We start from the raw sequence: 17,515 nt of genomic DNA on the forward strand, positions 1-17,515 counted from the left end.
GCATTCAAGAAGATGAATTTCATGGTCTGGAGGATAGGCTTGACGTTGTGTTTGGGACTTGGAGAAGGTCTGGTGAGACTTCTCAAGTCGGTGGTTCACAGCCTACCACAGGTCCTTCTGTGACCATGCGAGGAGTTCAGGCTGTAGTATCTGAAGGAGAGGCGACTGTTGGTCGGTTAGTACAACAGGGTGGCCAGTCTAGCGGTGTTGGTGGTGGAAATGATGGTGATGATGATGGTGTTGAAGAAGATGATGATGAGGAAGAAGATGACGACGATGATGAAGTTCATGATAGTTTTGATGAAGATGACGAAGATGATGATGAAGGTGGAGCAGGTGGAGACGGAGGGGTCGGGGCAGCAGGAGGTGGAGGTGGAGATAACACTCAATCACCTCCACCAGCTCAACATGACGTTCAAGACCCTGCTGCCCACGACTCGGCTGGCAAAGTCAGAGAACACACACACAGATTACTGATATGTATAAAGATTTATTTCTGATGACTTTGCAGGTGCTATGGATGACTTTATCGAAGCAGGAAAGAACTTGGAGCAACTTATTGATCAGAATACAGAGGCGAGGGTTGAAGATGACTACATCAACTACTCACCCAACCCAGACACTCCTCCTGCTAAAGTTCAAGCTTCAGAAACTCCAGCTTCTGATACCATTTCCAATCCTTTTGACGACTTGACACAGGGACCACCAAAGAAGAAAAGAAATACGCACATTATGTCAAGTCGTGCGTGTGGCCGTTTGCTCAACTATCCTTCTCATGACGATTCACTCATTGTCTACGCGAAGTATGATAAGCGAAACAACTGTTGGGCCATCAGGAGATACAGCGGAGATCTTATCTATCTCAACCACCATGAGCTGAAATCGCTACCAGAGCTCGACTTTAATTATCTCCGACAAGCTCTGGCCATGGTGCAGTTGGGAGTACATTAGAGAGCTGGGTCCCAGACTATCTCCATCGTCAATCAAGGGTGGACTACAAAGATTTCGAGCCAAACAAGGGTCGAAAATACAAGAACCTAAAGGAGATAGACCCAGTTATCGGAGAGCCACGCACTATGTGGAGATACAGGGCACCGAAAGACTGTCACGAGATTTATCATGGCGAGCCCTATCTTCCCAACACTCTCCGAGACTTCATAGATTGGGAATTTAACAATAAAACCGGTGAAGCTATATGCACGAGATTCGAGTGTTTGATGAGCATGAGCTTATGGGTCTACACATTGAGGATGTGAAGAAGCTCTACAACAAGCCACTGGGGACCGTCGAGGACTCGGGACGTCAAAATACCGACCTGATAGTTGAAGCCTTCAACAAGTTCGTGCGCAGACTTGTTGAACTTCCACTAACAGATGAAGAACTTCTCGTCTACGACACTGACGGGTTCCAATACTAAAGACTAGAGGGAGATTGTTGGTCCCATTGTGTATTTTAGTCTTTTGTATTGGTTCGATTATGTATTTAGGGAGAATTAGTCATTTTGTATGTATTGGGCCACGATCCATTGTAAAGAAGCCCATTGGGCCTTAGTGAATATAAAAATGCTTCTCATGCATGCCTCCCTATAAATAGGGAGTATGCCATGAGAGAAAAAACCTTTTGCCAAAAACTTATCACACAATCTTTCCTTCTCTCGGTGCTCTCTTTCTCTCTTTCTACTTTCAACCGAACATAATCTCTAGATCCGAGACCTCTTGGTTGCTTAGTGTGATTTCCGCTAGCACTAAGTTAGGTTGATCCAAAGACGTTGTTAGATCCACCCACGTTGGGACCTACATGTCGTATTTTTAAACTTTATCACAAGTGTGTTCAAACTTTGATATCGTCTCCTTCAACACATTCCTGGATAAGATGAAAACGGGATTTAATTTGTTTTGTTCGACCTTGAAAAACGTGATTCTTCACGAGAGCCATAGCATGTTTACTATTAACTTTAGCACAATCTTCAATAAGGGTCTATGGCAGGGTTGTGCATGGTTCAATTTAGGGTGGTTTTGGACCAAATCCATAATCATAACTGATATGTCGGTTAATTGATAATCATAACTATAGTCTATATACTGTTATGGTGGTTTAAGTTAATCTTGAAGGTTATAACGAGTCGTTTATTGGATGCTTAACCGTCACCAAAACTAACCGAGCCTAAAAGTTGAACCAAAAAACATAAAAATGAACAAAATGTTACAAAGAACAACCGACATGGCATAATCCAACATAATATATAATACATAATATTAATACCAATTAATTCGATAACAAATATTGAACCAAAAAACATCAAAATTGTAAAATCCAACAATATGTTTGGTAGAATTTAATCCCAGCTTTCATCGTTAATGAAAAAGTCCTTACCTATTTTGTTTTCCGATGACATGTCTAAAAAACCAATAGATGCACTAATAAATGGGGCGGTTCGATTACGGGTTTGAAATTATCTTTGACAAACTCGACCCACATTTGGGGCTTTCAAAAATTCATTTAACCGACCCACCGGTTATGTCAATTAAAATCAGTTCGGTAATGCCGATTACGGTTTGGTTAACGGTTATGGCAGTTAACTTGCTCACCCTACTCTAGGATAATCTCTTCCATTAATTCACGAAGCCATATGGCTTGGCATGTCATTGCAAAGGCTATCATGTAACCAGACTCGCATGAAGATAAGGCTATCGTGGGCTACTAATTTTTCCTACAACATGCAACTTAGTCTTCGTGGATCGGGAGTGCACCACCGGCTCAATCCGCAAACCAGTCAAATGGGGCTATTACAACCCGTATTGATTTGAAGAGATCGAATTGTTTGATAGTTATATAAATAAAATGGAACTATCACAATTTTATATATATCATATTGATGACATAGCCGCCTCAAAGCCTAACAAATAGTATACCTTAATACCTTCAATGCTTGAATGCTTTGATAAGCCAAATGGCATCGTCCAGGCATGATAACAACGGTTCACCACAGAAAGAGCATATTAAACTCGTGGACTGAGATATCACTGCAATATGATGTGGAAAAGGAAGCCATCTATTATCCAGCAGATAATAGTCTTCCTTTCCCCAAAAGGGTAAGGTCTTCTCTGTGATGTCGAAACCATGAATGGCTTGATACCCCCCCCCCCCCCCAACTATATAATAGTGCCTTAGCACTTTAGGTTTGTATCATCACCTTCTTAACTCTCTTACTCTCGTCCATTACAATCATCTCGGAACAACTAACTAATTTTCATGCTAGAGTTGGATCGCATGCAGGAGGCTCCCTCCTTCTGTGAGCTAGCGATTGCATTTGTTTTACAAAACTCTTTTAACCTCAAATCCTTTAGAGATATCGGTGCCATGCATCCTTCTCCCATTTTTGTTATACTAACATGTATAAAATGATTAAGGCACGTAAATAAAATGATCTTCCTCTCTATTGTGCCTTATTCACGATAAATCACAACTTTTGAAATTTCAAATGATAATAAATATTATAAATAAGATTTAAAGTAGCATTGCACTTATTAATCATTCACAATCTTAAATTATAAGTCATTCATTTGTGAAATGTGAATAATAATTTTACAACCGAAAGTAAAATGCATGTAATGTAAAGGCTTATTTCCGAAGACGAAAATTCTGAAGTACGTTATGATGATGCGATAATGACATCATCTTTAACTCGCTGACAGCATCATTAGAATGTACCCCAACATGCTGTCGTTTTGTAGCGTGACCCTGCCCATGTTTTGTCTTCACCATTTTGGATTATTTTTCCTTTTTAGTTTTTATAAGCCGAAATAATTTATTGAAAACGTTTACACAAAAACATTTTATAAAAACATATGGTGTTTTGAAGCTCCATTTTTTTTAATATTTGAATTTTCAATCCTAAAAACGGATTATATAGTATTTTCAGACAGAAAATAGAATCTGATTCGAAATACATCAAGTTATATGACTCAAAGAAAGCTTGTACACAAAGCATGAACCGTGTTATATATTAGTATATATCGTTAAACATATTCTGCTTAATTATATAACAAATAGGTTCTGTTAGTTTATGAACAATAGACCTCGGTTTTTAATGTCATTCCTACTAATTTGGTGAGGTGTAAAGTTATTAGGGTGTAGAATATGAGGTCAAGGTCGGGCTCAATCACTGAAAAATGTAGCATTTAGTCGTTTAAAAAAATTACAAGCAAAGTTCTATATAGTTAAATATTTTCTAGTTATTGGTTAGCACGTACCAGACCAAGTCTATTATTCGGTCATAAATAATGGGCGCGTCAATGGTTGTATGTAACTCGGTCTTAATGAGTAAATTTAAAATAACATTGTTTATACTCTATAATTCTTTAATATTTTTAGAAGTGGTTGTAAGTGAAGGAAAATGAAAAGGTAATGACAAATCTATAAAAAATGGTATTATTCAATTGAATAGAAAAAAAATATAATGATTTTTAGTGTAATTATAAAAATTAAGATAGAAAAAATAATGATAATGCTTTTATTTAACAAAAAATGAGGGCACATAGGCTAAGGCTTGTTAGAGCCTGCCTTAGTTCCCAAAATGGCCACATCATCCATATTAATTTATTATTGTGGCGGTTGGTTTAACGTCCGGTTTTGGCATAAAATATTTGGCTATAAGAAAAAAAACGAGTTGGTGGTGAATCCATGCATTTTTTTTATATAAACGTGCTATGTGGAGAGGGAATGGGTGGTTATAACCTGACAATGTGTTTAGATGTTTTCAGATCTTCTCAATAGGTGAATTTCAGGTGTTTAAAATTGAGTGTTTTATTGATGTATTAGACGACTACGCCCATTTTTGAATACTTTGAGACCTTCTATTGTGGATGATCTTAGAGAATGGAGCCCTGCTTATGCAAGGTGCTTTCATAATTTCATTACTGCGCTATCAAACTCTCTTAAATATAGCAAGTTAGATTATTGAGTTACATAACCAAAGGTAATTATATAATTAGTGTAGTGTTTGTATTAAATTATATAACTAAGGTCTACTTAAGCATAACATCAGTATATATGTATCTTATTCGGTACCTATAACCTATTTGTAAAAGAAAGTTGAAATGTTCTACGTTTCGGTATATTAAGAGTGAACACGAAACTTGATATAGATTCGGTATTGAAGTACAAAACACTTTGAAAGTGATCGATTGCAGCTAAAGGACCACAAATGAATAGTAATGAGGACCAAGGATGAAGCCCACTATTCCCGCCCCACATACACACAAAACATCCACTCAACATGATACATATCCATATAAATACATATAAAAGTCGACAACCATGTGAATATATAGAGAGAGAGAGCATGGAGGTTGATATCCTGATTGTTTTTTGTGTTGAGACTTTTGTTGAAAAGCCTTGGGATTGAAGGCAAAGTCTGATTTGTAATCATCATGTTGTAGGAACATGCCATAATAATCTCCCTGTAATTGCAGGCGCACACACAAGAAAAAGAAAAATTCATGATCACAAGTTTAATTGGTTGGTGCTACAAACCTATGTTTAAATTTATTTACCTGATCTTGTTGGTTAGTATGACCTAAACTTACTAAACTTACAAAACTCGTCCCTCAATTGAGTCAAGTACCCTAGATGTCTAGTTATATAGACCAATCAAATCCTATCTTGACACAAACTTTACTAAAGCAATAAAATAAAAAAATTAGATAACCCTGCCAATATAAACTAAACAATTTATCCAAACTTATGTTTATCTTTTATATATCTCCTTTTGACATGTTAACTTTAATCGGCATTATTCCAACAGTTAGCAGGATATTGAGTACTTAATTATTCAGTTTGTTTGTGTAATTTAATATAAATTCGTGGATGTACGTGTAGAAAAGTTTCACGTAATAAATGGTACCAAGATAAAGTGATCTTTCCTTCTCTCTCTATCTCTATAGTCTATATATATATATTGTGATATGTGTGGTATATGTGTTTCTCTCTTGCTAGCTTGCTTTCTTTTCAATAGTTGCTTTAAGAAGAGAGCCTGAAAGAGTAAAGAAAGCAGCAAAAGCTATGGAAAAGTATGGTTAAAAGCAGGAGAGAGGTGTATCTATATATGTATATCTTCATCTTATTACATGTATTCTTGTATGGTATATGTGTGTCACCTGAACCACACTCTCTTTGAAGTACTGTGTCTTTGAAGTTAGTTATAAAAAAAGAAAATCATAAAAATCTTCATTTTCACTTTAAAAAGTTTATTTAAGTTATGGAATCTGCAAATTTTTACCAACACCGACAAGAACAAGACAACCAGCTTGTTATGGATTCTTCATGCTATGGGCTTTCTTGGTATCATAACCACATCTTGTAAGTCATCTGTCACTCTTTTCATGCTAATATAATTAGGGTTTTGAACTAGGGTTTTGAACTTTTGTTATCTCTAATTAAATTTATATAGTTTGGAAAATGCTTATCATACAAGCTTAACAGATGTGAAGCAGCACATGTATCATAACATCGATCTAGTGCCCGCATCACAAAACATAGAATTATCTAACATTTCGATGGACGGTTTAAGTGCTCATGAACTGGCAGACCTGCAACAGCTTGCAAGAATCAAGAAAGAGCTCTCGGTCACTGGATCTTGTTTAGATCAACTCCCAGATATTATAAACTACAGCCCGACATCTAGCACCGAAGATTTCATGTCGAAGAATGATAATCACTTGATTCAATACAACAATAACAATCAAGATATGTTGCTCAAAACATTCTCAAATGGGTGTCAAATAAAACATGAACAGCTTATGAATCCGGTTCCCCATGAATTGATCTCTAGCTCTTTTCCATCCTTAAAGTTTTCAAATTTGAATCAACCCTCAAGTGGTTTTGATATAAACTTGCCAGCTTTAGATCCATTTGGATATCCAACATTCAATGGGAGCTTTAACTATCAACCTTCTTCATTCAATGCTCATAATGCTGGTGACCTTTTGAAGGACAATTGTTTGTCTTATGGAGTTGATCAAATGCATAGCAAGGTAAAAAAGTTTTTCTCTAATTAACTCTTTATTTTGTTCTAAAGAAACTTAAAGTCATTAGTGTATATTGTTGAAACTTAATAACAATTCTTCTCAATATGAGAGGTCGAGCCGGGGCTTGGATTTTCGTTTCACTGTTTTCCTACCATAACCTCTTGAAAATAATTTGCCTAGTGCAAGCTGTAATTTCTTATCTCATTGGTTAGTTAAATATAATACATGTTTTAATCTTTTTTGAAGATAGCGCCAACGTTCACGGTTGAAACGACTGAAGCGAAAAGGCCAGCTAGCATTGATATGGATGCAAAGGGTTCTAAAGCTAATCCAACAAAAAAATCAAAACTTGAATTGCGTCCTTCTTGCACGCAGTTGAAGGTGATTTCATTACAAAAGCTATTTAAAATTAGGCAATCCAATGTGTTTTTTTGCATGTAACACTGATTACTATTTAACACCATTTTATGTGTGTTTTGCTGAATCAGGTTAGAAAGGAGAAATTAGGAGATAGAATCTTGGCTCTTCAGCAGATGGTGGCACCTTTTGGAAAGGTATAGTGTTATCTTTCTTCCTGTCGTAAAGTTACTAGCTTTTTGCTGCAATAAACAACCTTTTTTACAAACTTATTATTCAATTTAATACCTTTTGATATTAAAATATGCTTTTTTCCCCTTCTTTGAATCTGCAATCACCATGTTGTTAGCCAAGTCACAAGTAGCACATATATGGTTGATTTTGGCCTAGGAAATTCTTAGATATTTTGTTGTTGTTTAAAGATCGATCAATATTGCTTTATATATTTTTTTACCTAACAATATTACAATTCATTAATTCAACTATAAACGAAACTACAGGAATATATTATGGGATTCTATCTATGAATCATGCATACTCCTTTAGAAATAAAACTTGATCACTAACAGCCTTTTTTACAAGAATGAAGAGGTTCTCAAATTAACTTGCAACCTATCAAATTACAAGAGTTGGTCAACCTCAATATTTAACTTAATTAACTTTACAAGAATGATTAGAGTTTTTGTTTAGTATTTGATGACGTTCCGGAAAAAAAAACTAATATATTTGAATAAACTAGCTGCATTAAAGACAAAGATATAGAGTGAGGCATTTTTAAAGTTAATTAACAAATGAATTGACAACCTTGAGCAGTCACTTGAATCAATGAATCATGGGCTACTCAATTTTCAGGGTAAAAAGGCACACTTTCTGCTGAAAATTGGTAAAAGACCACCACCAACTGTCTCCACCCCACCCAAATCTCTCTCTCATATATATTATTCATATAAGTTATAGAATAATAAATTAGTGAAGTATTATTAAAAGAAGTTAAGTATGGTGTTGTTAAATGTGATTTTGATCGGATTTATGGGGAATAATTAAGTGCAGACAGATACAGCGTCGGTGCTAATGGAAGCCATTGGATATATAAAGTTTCTTCATAATCAAGTGGAGGTACTATACTTAATTATTTATTTGTTTATTTCGAAACATTCTTCTTGATTTCTACTCTTTTAGTTGCAAGCTTCTAAATAATAGTATTATATTATTAATCACGGTTTATTGATCCGTTCCAAAAATTATCACTTGATTTTAAAACTTTAAAATGCAAAATTAATCATCTTCTAAAATACTATTTTAAAACTTTAAAATGCAAAATTAATCATCTTCTAAAATATTCATATATTGCATGTCGTTCTTAACATTTTTACTACCTTAGTATAAGTCTGGTTGCACTACTTGAAAACTGATACATTTGTGACACAATTGCGTCGGAAATGTGTACAAACAAGCAATTCCTATGCAATTCCAGCGCAATGTGCATGTTCAACAAACCTTTATCGGAAATTCATTTGTAACCCATCTCCAACGCACATTGTGACCCAATTTCGATCGATCATTTTGTCACGACTTTTCAGACGCATTTACATCGTCTAATAAATATAACGTTGTATTAATTTTTTTAATTTAAAAGGTATAAATATATACATGTTAATTTTAGCTTTGCGACGCAATTTCGACACATATATAAATCGTGAGAGGGGACTCCCGGAATTAAAACAAATCTAATTAAGTTTTACCTCTAGGGTAACCCTAATTTAGCAAAATGGGTTTATATATGATTATCGTAATTAAATAATAATAACAAGAGACTGTAGTTATGTGTCGGTTCTTGAATAGTTTATTAAAATTTAAAATTTACAAGCCAATTAGAAATTGAGAAAACTATCCTATCCTCATTTTTAAATCTTTTAATAGGGTACCACTAAGTAAAAGTATGGAGCATGGAGCCCATATAATATTCTTTTGACATGAACTTATGGCACCATGTAGGGCTCATGCCGACCAACACCACCCTCCATCCCCACCCATGGGCCACGAACCCTTCACTCTTCTTCATAGAAATGATAACCGAAGACTAAATGTTTCGCTTGTTTTGAGTTATCAATATGTTGCTTATTTGCAGACGCTAAGCGTGCCATACATGAACTCAACACCCCGGACCAGTAGAATGTCGATAAGAGAGGTAAGAAATTTACCGCTAGGAGGTTTGGTCTATTGCACTCTGAGTAATCTATACATAATAAATATGCGTATATACATGCACAATATATTTATTGTTGATGTTCTTAACTGTTAGTAATTTTAATGTTATTGGTATCTTTTCAATTCAATATGACTAAACATACCTAAAAATTAAAAAAGAAATCAGAATAAACAATAGTCAGAGTTAAGAAATGTGGTGGCGCACTCCTTCAAAACTATCATGACTTCGGGCACCTAGGAACCTCTGGGTTCTAGGAGCAAAACCTTAGACCATGGAGTTTAAAGGGGCATCGCCCCAACAGGATTTAGAGCGACACTCCTAACAGGGTTCAAGAGATGAGCCCTGAGCCTATGGCAGGGCCGCCCTGAGCATTTGCAACTTAGTCTGTCGTTAGTAGTAACTGGATTAGTGGTAAACTTGATCATTGGTGGCTACAAGAATTTTCCATTGATTTAAGTGTAAAACTAATAGTAGTTCTAACCGTCAAATGCCATATTTTTCACGAAGAGTTGCAATGTTTTAACCAAAATTTTTTGATGGATACCTAAATCTAAAAAGAAATATTTGGCTAGTTTAAAATACATAATTAGAACTTAATTTTGCACAGAATGCACATTATCTTTGTTGCAAATCTTTGTGTTTTATCCAATTGTTAAGATTTTATGATTTGAGGGTATTTGAAACACGATTTGAAAATTTGCGTGTGCACATTGTAAAAACATGAACATACATAAAATCAAATTCTAGTAGCAGTGGGAGTCACCCATGATATCATATTGATAATAATACAAAATTAACAAACCGATTGGCTAAAAATATTGAAGATTTTAGTATTAAAAGATGATAAATTAGAAATGAATATGATTTATGTTATTACTTTTCAGGGTTCAACAAAGGATGGAACCGAAGACACAAAAATGGACCTTAGAAGTCGAGGTTTGTGCCTCGTGCCAATATCATGCTTAACATATGTTGCCTACAGTGGTGGAGGTGTTTGGGCAACACCGTAGCTTAGGAACTCCACAAATCGCTCTTAATTTACAGGATTCAAGAGTGACAAACTAGCACAACTTCAAGCATCGGAAAATCACATATCTTACTCGTTATCAAGCATTTTTAGTTATCTCTACTTTCCTGGTGATAAGATGGAGCAAATTTGGTCATCTCATAATACATGTCGTGGTGGATTGACCATATTTGATCCATTCTTTCATCTTTTATGAAAATTGTTATGGCATGTAATACTTTATTACATTTTTCTTATTAATGTATCACTTATATACTCACACACACTTAGTCACTTGACTACTATACCGCAAACCCAGGTCCAGCCCAGTCCAGCCCAGTCCAGCCCAGTCTAGTTGCTTGAGCACGTTACCAATAGTCCAATTAATACCTACCATAGTAACTTTACCCCCAAAAACGTATGGCACGTATAAAACTGTATAAGCCAACAATCTATTTTGATTCTTACAAAAGGGTAAAGAAAATGATAATAAAAATCCTGGAAACCCTAAAATGGGACCTTCAGCATATGAATTTTATAATCCATGTTATTATTTCTTCAATTCCGAGCCATAACAGTCAATTCAGGGCCGTCTCTGAGAATTAAAATACCTAGGCCGAACATACAAAAAAAAGCCCGTAGGCCCTAACGAGTAATGAAATATATAAGATAATTTTTTTTAAACGACATTAACGTTATAACAATAAAAATAGCAAAAATATAGAAATAAACTCAAATACAATAATAGCTAAGGCTAACCGATAATTCGTGAAGCTTTCTTAGCATTCTTAACGGCAAATTGTTTGATCACCTCTTCGCAGTTTATATTATCTAAGATTTCGCTCTCGATAGCTATCATCGCCAATCCATTATGTCTTTCTTGGGTTGTGGATCGTAAATAAAATTTTAATAACTTCAACTTTGAAAAACTTTTTTTTTATTTATTTATTTCAATTAGTTTGGCCCAATATCACAAATAGATTATGGGAACACAAAATTGGGCCCAATATATAACAAGGGGATTAAGATTTATTTATATTCTATAAAAAAAATTTAATATATATATATATATATATATATAATTTTATGCCCCCGAAAAGTAAGTGTCCCGACCGGTTGTCTAGGTTGCACCACCCTCAAGCCGGAACTGAGTCAATTAAAGTCAACATCTTGCTAACTGAATAACAAAAGGCATGAATCCATTTCGACTGCAAATAGAGTGACAAACTTACGTGCTGGTCTCTTATCGGTCGCTGTGTACTCACAAGAATCTGATCGTTTATTGAAGAGCTTCCAAATCCGATTCTTTCCAATTTCAAATTCAAATTACAATTCTAGTTCCATTTCATTATATGAAAGCGCGTTCATTGATAAAAATGTGATGGGGATGGAATATTTTTACAAAATATTTTTTATTCTTATAATCGAATAAATATTACATTTTACAAGAGGTAAATCATGCATTAATCTCCTATTAATCTATGATTATTTATTAATCTAAAACGATAACAAATTAAAGTCACATACAAATATTCAAGACAAACTTTCACTTGATCCAAAAGAAAGGCAAATTCGACCATTATATTCCTAATAACTTATTATTAATTCTTCCGTTTTATTTTAGTATAACTTTGTTAGCAAGCATCAAAATTGATTCATTGTTTGAAATTGAAGAATGCTCATTAATTGGACATTTGGACCATTAATTTATTCTTGTTGTGTACTCTTCGAAATTAATAATTCTAGTTTATCAGCAATTAACTTTAAGTTTAAATAAGCATTTACTTTATTTTAAGTTAACTTCTAAAATATGCCTTAACAACCAAGTCATACATAATGGGCGAGTTGTGAGTGATGTTTTGACCCCAAACTCTCTTCTACACCGTCATTCTCAAAATTGTGGGTAAAGTTTCAAGTTTTAAAGTTGTGTACACAAGTACACAACCTTAGAGGAGGGTTGATAGAGTTGTGTGTGTGTGTGGTGGGGTGTGGGGAGGGGGGATATAATAATAATTGCAGAAGAGTTGTAAGTTTTTTTTATTACTGCACTTTTTTGCAAAACTCACCATTGTTGACAGGGACGCCATATGTCGCACAACGCCCTTTTGTGAAGATTTTTTACTACGCATGGTCTTAGCATTCTTCAAAAACCTAAAGTTGTCTTAGATCGAACATGGTGGGCAAAGCGTTTGGGGGGGGGGGGCTATGGGTTGTTTTGGGTGGGGGCGCTTCCCACAAAACGTCAGGCGGAGGAAGAAGCTTCTTCATTGATTGGTGGGGTTGGCTTTAATTGTTTTATTTTTATCTAAAATAAAAAAAAAATAATGAGGTAATGATTAAAAAATACTCCATCCACTACAATATTTTGTTGTTAAACGGCTCTTTGATGACGCGGTGCCATATGGCGCAAAACGTCCCTATAGGGGTTCCATCCATTACACATGGTACCTTTGTCAGCAGTGGAGAATTTTGCAAAATGTGGTATAGTTGTAAACCCCCCCCCCCCCCCTCTCTCTCTCTGACACACACACACACAAACAACCATGTTGTGTACACAAATTTGAGAAGGGCGATATAGGAGAGTTTCAGATTAAAACGTCATCCACAACTCTCCCAATACGCATGATCTAAATTACACCATTAATTCTAGTTTTTTTTTTCATCTTTAATAAATTACTATATATAAATAAGAACTTTGGTGCCGCAAGTGCTTAGGCCACTTGTGGCACCGTATTAGTTCCTAATTTTGTTTTTTTTATTTAGTTTAGTTACCGTAACAAATATAATGGAAACCAACCAAACGTTATTTTTTTTGTTTTAGTTCTGATACTATAACGAAGCTGACGGAAACTACCGAATTCGCGTAGACTTGCCACCTCAACGCTCCGGTTTTACCAACGCGTAATTATACCGACTCCCCCCCTGGGCCCGTTGATCCACCTCAATTTTAATATTTTTAGCTCTGATATCGTAATGAACGTAATCGAAACCGACCGAATACGTGTCGAGTTACCGCCTCAATGTTCGGGACCGACCAAATAAACATCGTTTTAAATATTTTGTTTTTTATATGTTAATATTTTATATGCTAATTTGACGAAATTTTTTGGGTTAACTTTAAAATGTGACCAACGGTGTCAATACCAGAGCGAACGTAATCGATACCAATTGAATTCGCGTCGAGTCACCATCATAATGCTCGGGTTTTACCAACGTTGAAGTTTTGTCAGCTGTCCTGACGCAATGCGTCGGGTAAAAAAAACTAGTTTGAATATAAAAAGCTTGAACATCCGAAATGTATTATCTTAAAACGAAATGCTTTATAAAAATTTTAAGGTAAGGAGGTAGAAATAACGTTTTCTCTTTTAGTTAAACCTAGGGGGTGGGATTCTTTTTTAAAACTCCTTATAATTTTTTATTAACTTATTAACTTTTTCCTCTCACCACACCTTATTACTTTTCAAAAAATTAAGTTATAACTTACTAAATTAAACAATCCCAAACACCCCTTGCACGTTTTTCACTACAATGGAAAGTGTGAAATTTGCCTAGTTTAAATAGCGAAGTACAAAACTTAAAAACACAATTTCTTGTTTTCCAATGCTTGAACTCATTAGCATGTTTAAAATGCTTTCTCTTGTTGTGCACTGGACCATAACCTCTGGAATTCAAATATCTTATTTAAAATATTTAAAGTGTTCACTGATAAATTAAATTCAAATTTTAAATATATATAATCGAAACTTTTTAAAAGCTCTTTGTATCTCTCTACCCTCTTAAGTCACAAGATTGTTTCATTTGTAAAAGAAGGTCTGTTATTTATTTGACCCGAATACGTAGATATGCGTCTCAGCAAACCCAGATGGTCTTAAACAAGATATAACATCTTACTAAATTAAAAGTTAATCTCATCAAAGATTTGATATGCAAGCTCTATAAAATAGGGTTTGAATATACTAAAAATTATCCGATCTTTTAAAAAAGGATATTATTTATAACCAGGAAACAATTTTATAGTATAAAAATAAGCGGGTCATGGATCTCACCAAATTCGAATAAATTTTAAACGAGTTAAAACATCTCATTTATTTGTGAAACCTTTCATTATCAAACCCTAATTTAATTTCTCAGTATGAATTGAGTTGCATTAGTAATTCTTTTTTCTTTTAAGTTTTACCTAAACGAAACGTTTCACGAAATAATATCGAAAATATAAAAATTAAGTTTACGATCCATTCAATGTTTCATTATATATCGTTATGATATTCGGTTTTCATTTCTTATAATTTTCTTAGGTTCAGTTGTGTACAAATTCAACCCCGCATAACTTTTAACATCCATTATCATTTTTGATATTATAAAATTAGTTTAGTTAAGCCTGATGATCTAAAAAGAATTAATTATCTTTCACATAATAAACCCGAGACAATTTATCTTAGCATACCAAGGCTGTGTGTGATATGACGGAATGGATTAGATGTAAAACATGTTTGGTTGTTACTAATGAAATCAATCATTCCGTAAGAAATGCAATTTCTTTCATTTATAGTATTTTTTATTATCTGAAAATAAGTTTTTTTTTATTCTATCAAGGAATGAAAAAGAGTCAACAGTTATTATTGTTTTATATTATAATTATTATAATATCAAAATTATTTAATTATATTATTAATATTATTATTTTGTTTTTTTAATTATAATGTAACTATTATTATATTATTATTACTAATAATAATAATAAAATGAGTATTTATTTCGTTCCTACATGATAACAAAACATAACAATAGGCTGATAATGAGTTATTTTATTCCGTTGTTCATTTATTTACTTGATCCATTTCTTTCCCTCGTTTATTACATTATCCATTAATAAACAGACAAGACCCCTAAGTCCTAACTTGTTATTACTAAAACAGAAATAAAACTATTTATGATCGTGTTTAACATAAAATTAATTTTAACAGAGTATAAAAAGCCACCGTATTAAACTAGACAAGGTATTTGTTTTATGTGTTTAAAACAATAGATATTTTTGATAATTGTGAACTTCAAACTAATTTGGATTTTATTTGTAAAATACAAAAATGTTACATTATAAAGAGAAAATAATAGAGAGGAGATACGGGCTTGGCAACGTTATCATGAAAAGTTTGACAACACCTCTAACTCCTTCCCAACCTCCAAACACAACGTCAACTATCCTTTTATTGTATTAAGACCCCCATATAGCCCTGCTTGCGGTGCGCACATATGATGTATATATGTGTGAACCCTCGGGTGGGCAAAAGTGAAATTGCACTAATTTTGACGTTATTTTACTAATCTCGTGAAAATAACGTTAAAGTGACGGACGGTTAATCAGGCATCATGTAGTGGCGTTGATAGCTGAAAGATAAGGGTACATGCACCGATCAGCCGGTGTCCCGATGATTGAGTGCTATGTGCCTTATGTCTAAGGCTTGATGCAAAACTACTATCGAGCCGAGGGTCTCACCGGAAGCAGCCTCTCTATCCCTATGGGGTAGAGGTAAGGCTGCCTACATCTTACCCTCCTTAGACCCTACCATAGCTTTGCTATTGGTGGGATATACTGAGTACGATGACGATGACGACGATGACCCCCATAGTTTCAAATGCTTCTCTTAACTGCTCTAAAGATTAACGTGATCGCCCAAATTATTTAAATGATAATAGTTCATTGTGGTCGTTCTTCTAACTTTAACCAAACAAATACTTCAATATAAATAATAAAATAAACAGAGGTTTTCAACTTTATTTGTTTGTTAAAAACTATACATGTTTGTGTTTCTTTATTCCGCCAGTTAATAGTAACAAACAAACATATACAAAAGAAAATAATCCTAATTTAATGAATATCCAATTTGAGTTTACTAGTTTGGGCATATCACGGGTCTAGTAAAAGATAATTTTTGAATTTCCATACGGTCTGACATAAATGAACATACGTAATTGTACGAAAATTTTGTTTATATTCATTTTACTTGAAAAAAATTATTCTTAATTAGTCTCAAGAACTTTGTGTGTTATAAAATATTTGAACAAACAACGAGATTATGAGATTATGAAGTGTGGTACCACTCAACCGCCGCTCACCAGCTTCCTTCACAGCAAGGGAGTGGAAGCTGCCTGTCCATTGCTCCTCCACATCAGTGTGGAGATCTTCATACAACTGATAACTCACCTTCTTCCTCCTGCAAAAATCGATTGTAACAAACACCTCATCAGCAAACAACACAGTTTCCATACCCCCGATCTGAATCTCAAAGCATTGATCATTTATTACAATCTTTATTATAATTATAAACATACTATATATCAATTTGGATAATGGATAAGCCCATCATGATAAACACTCATTGATCAACATTGAGGGGCTCATCTTTACCTCTAACATTACTTATAGGTCTCAATCTATAACTTTCCATTTATTATGACATTATTATTATCTTACTTAGAACGAAAATATAATAAAAACAATATATAAAAAAAAAAGAAAAAGAAAAAAAAAAGAAAAAGGGAAGACCTTAAAAGTCCCAGTCCAAAAATATCTAAAAACCAACACTTGCCGTTAAAAAAGAACAAAAGGAGATATCTCTCATTATCATTTTCCTTCCTTCCATAATAATAATATATTGATCGCCGGAATCATCATCTCCGGTAACTATTCTTCAATCTCAACCGCTCATCCATGCCTACTTCTACTTGACGTCCGATCACCATCACTTTTATCCCTTTCATTTCTCCATCGCTGACGGAAGGTTTTTTCCGCATATTTCATTGATAATCAATCGTATAATTGTTGAGGTGAGGCTCTGGATTTATCGATTAATTGATTATTGCATCTTTTAATTATGTATTGATGTTGATGATATCAATTTCAATTTGTTTATGCTG

General features: G+C 34.2%; 1 protein-coding gene across 1 annotated transcript; it reads left to right on the forward strand.

Annotated features, from left to right (window-relative positions):
• The first annotated feature begins 6,533 nt into the window (after positions 1-6,533).
• On the forward strand, positions 6,534-10,604 carry LOC143570514 (transcription factor bHLH110-like). The gene is made up of 6 exons (XM_077056148.1): positions 6,534-7,034; positions 7,275-7,409; positions 7,517-7,582; positions 8,436-8,501; positions 9,514-9,573; positions 10,479-10,604. Exons 1-6 carry the CDS (start codon positions 6,558-6,560, stop codon positions 10,602-10,604), a joined length of 930 nt encoding a protein of 309 aa, XP_076912263.1. The 5' UTR covers positions 6,534-6,557.
• The last annotated feature ends 6,911 nt before the right edge of the window (positions 10,605-17,515 follow it).

The sequence above is a fragment of the Bidens hawaiensis genome, unplaced genomic scaffold (assembly GCF_021521415.1).
Source record: "Bidens hawaiensis isolate Kalapana, Puna unplaced genomic scaffold, B.hawaiensis_p1.1 tig00025004_1, whole genome shotgun sequence".
NCBI classification, from domain to species: Eukaryota; Viridiplantae; Streptophyta; class Magnoliopsida; order Asterales; family Asteraceae; genus Bidens; species Bidens hawaiensis.

Bases quoted from the DNA above. Each gene is read 5' to 3' on its own strand.
- LOC143570514 (XM_077056148.1), top strand. From the start codon at position 6,558: ATGGACGGTTTAAGTGCTCATGAACTGGCAGACCTGCAACAGCTTGCA. The intron at 7,583-8,435 runs GTATAGTGTTAT...AATTAAGTGCAG, and splicing joins TGGTGGCACCTTTTGGAAAG to ACAGATACAGCGTCGGTGCT. The intron at 9,574-10,478 runs GTAAGAAATTTA...ATTACTTTTCAG, and splicing joins GTAGAATGTCGATAAGAGAG to GGTTCAACAAAGGATGGAAC.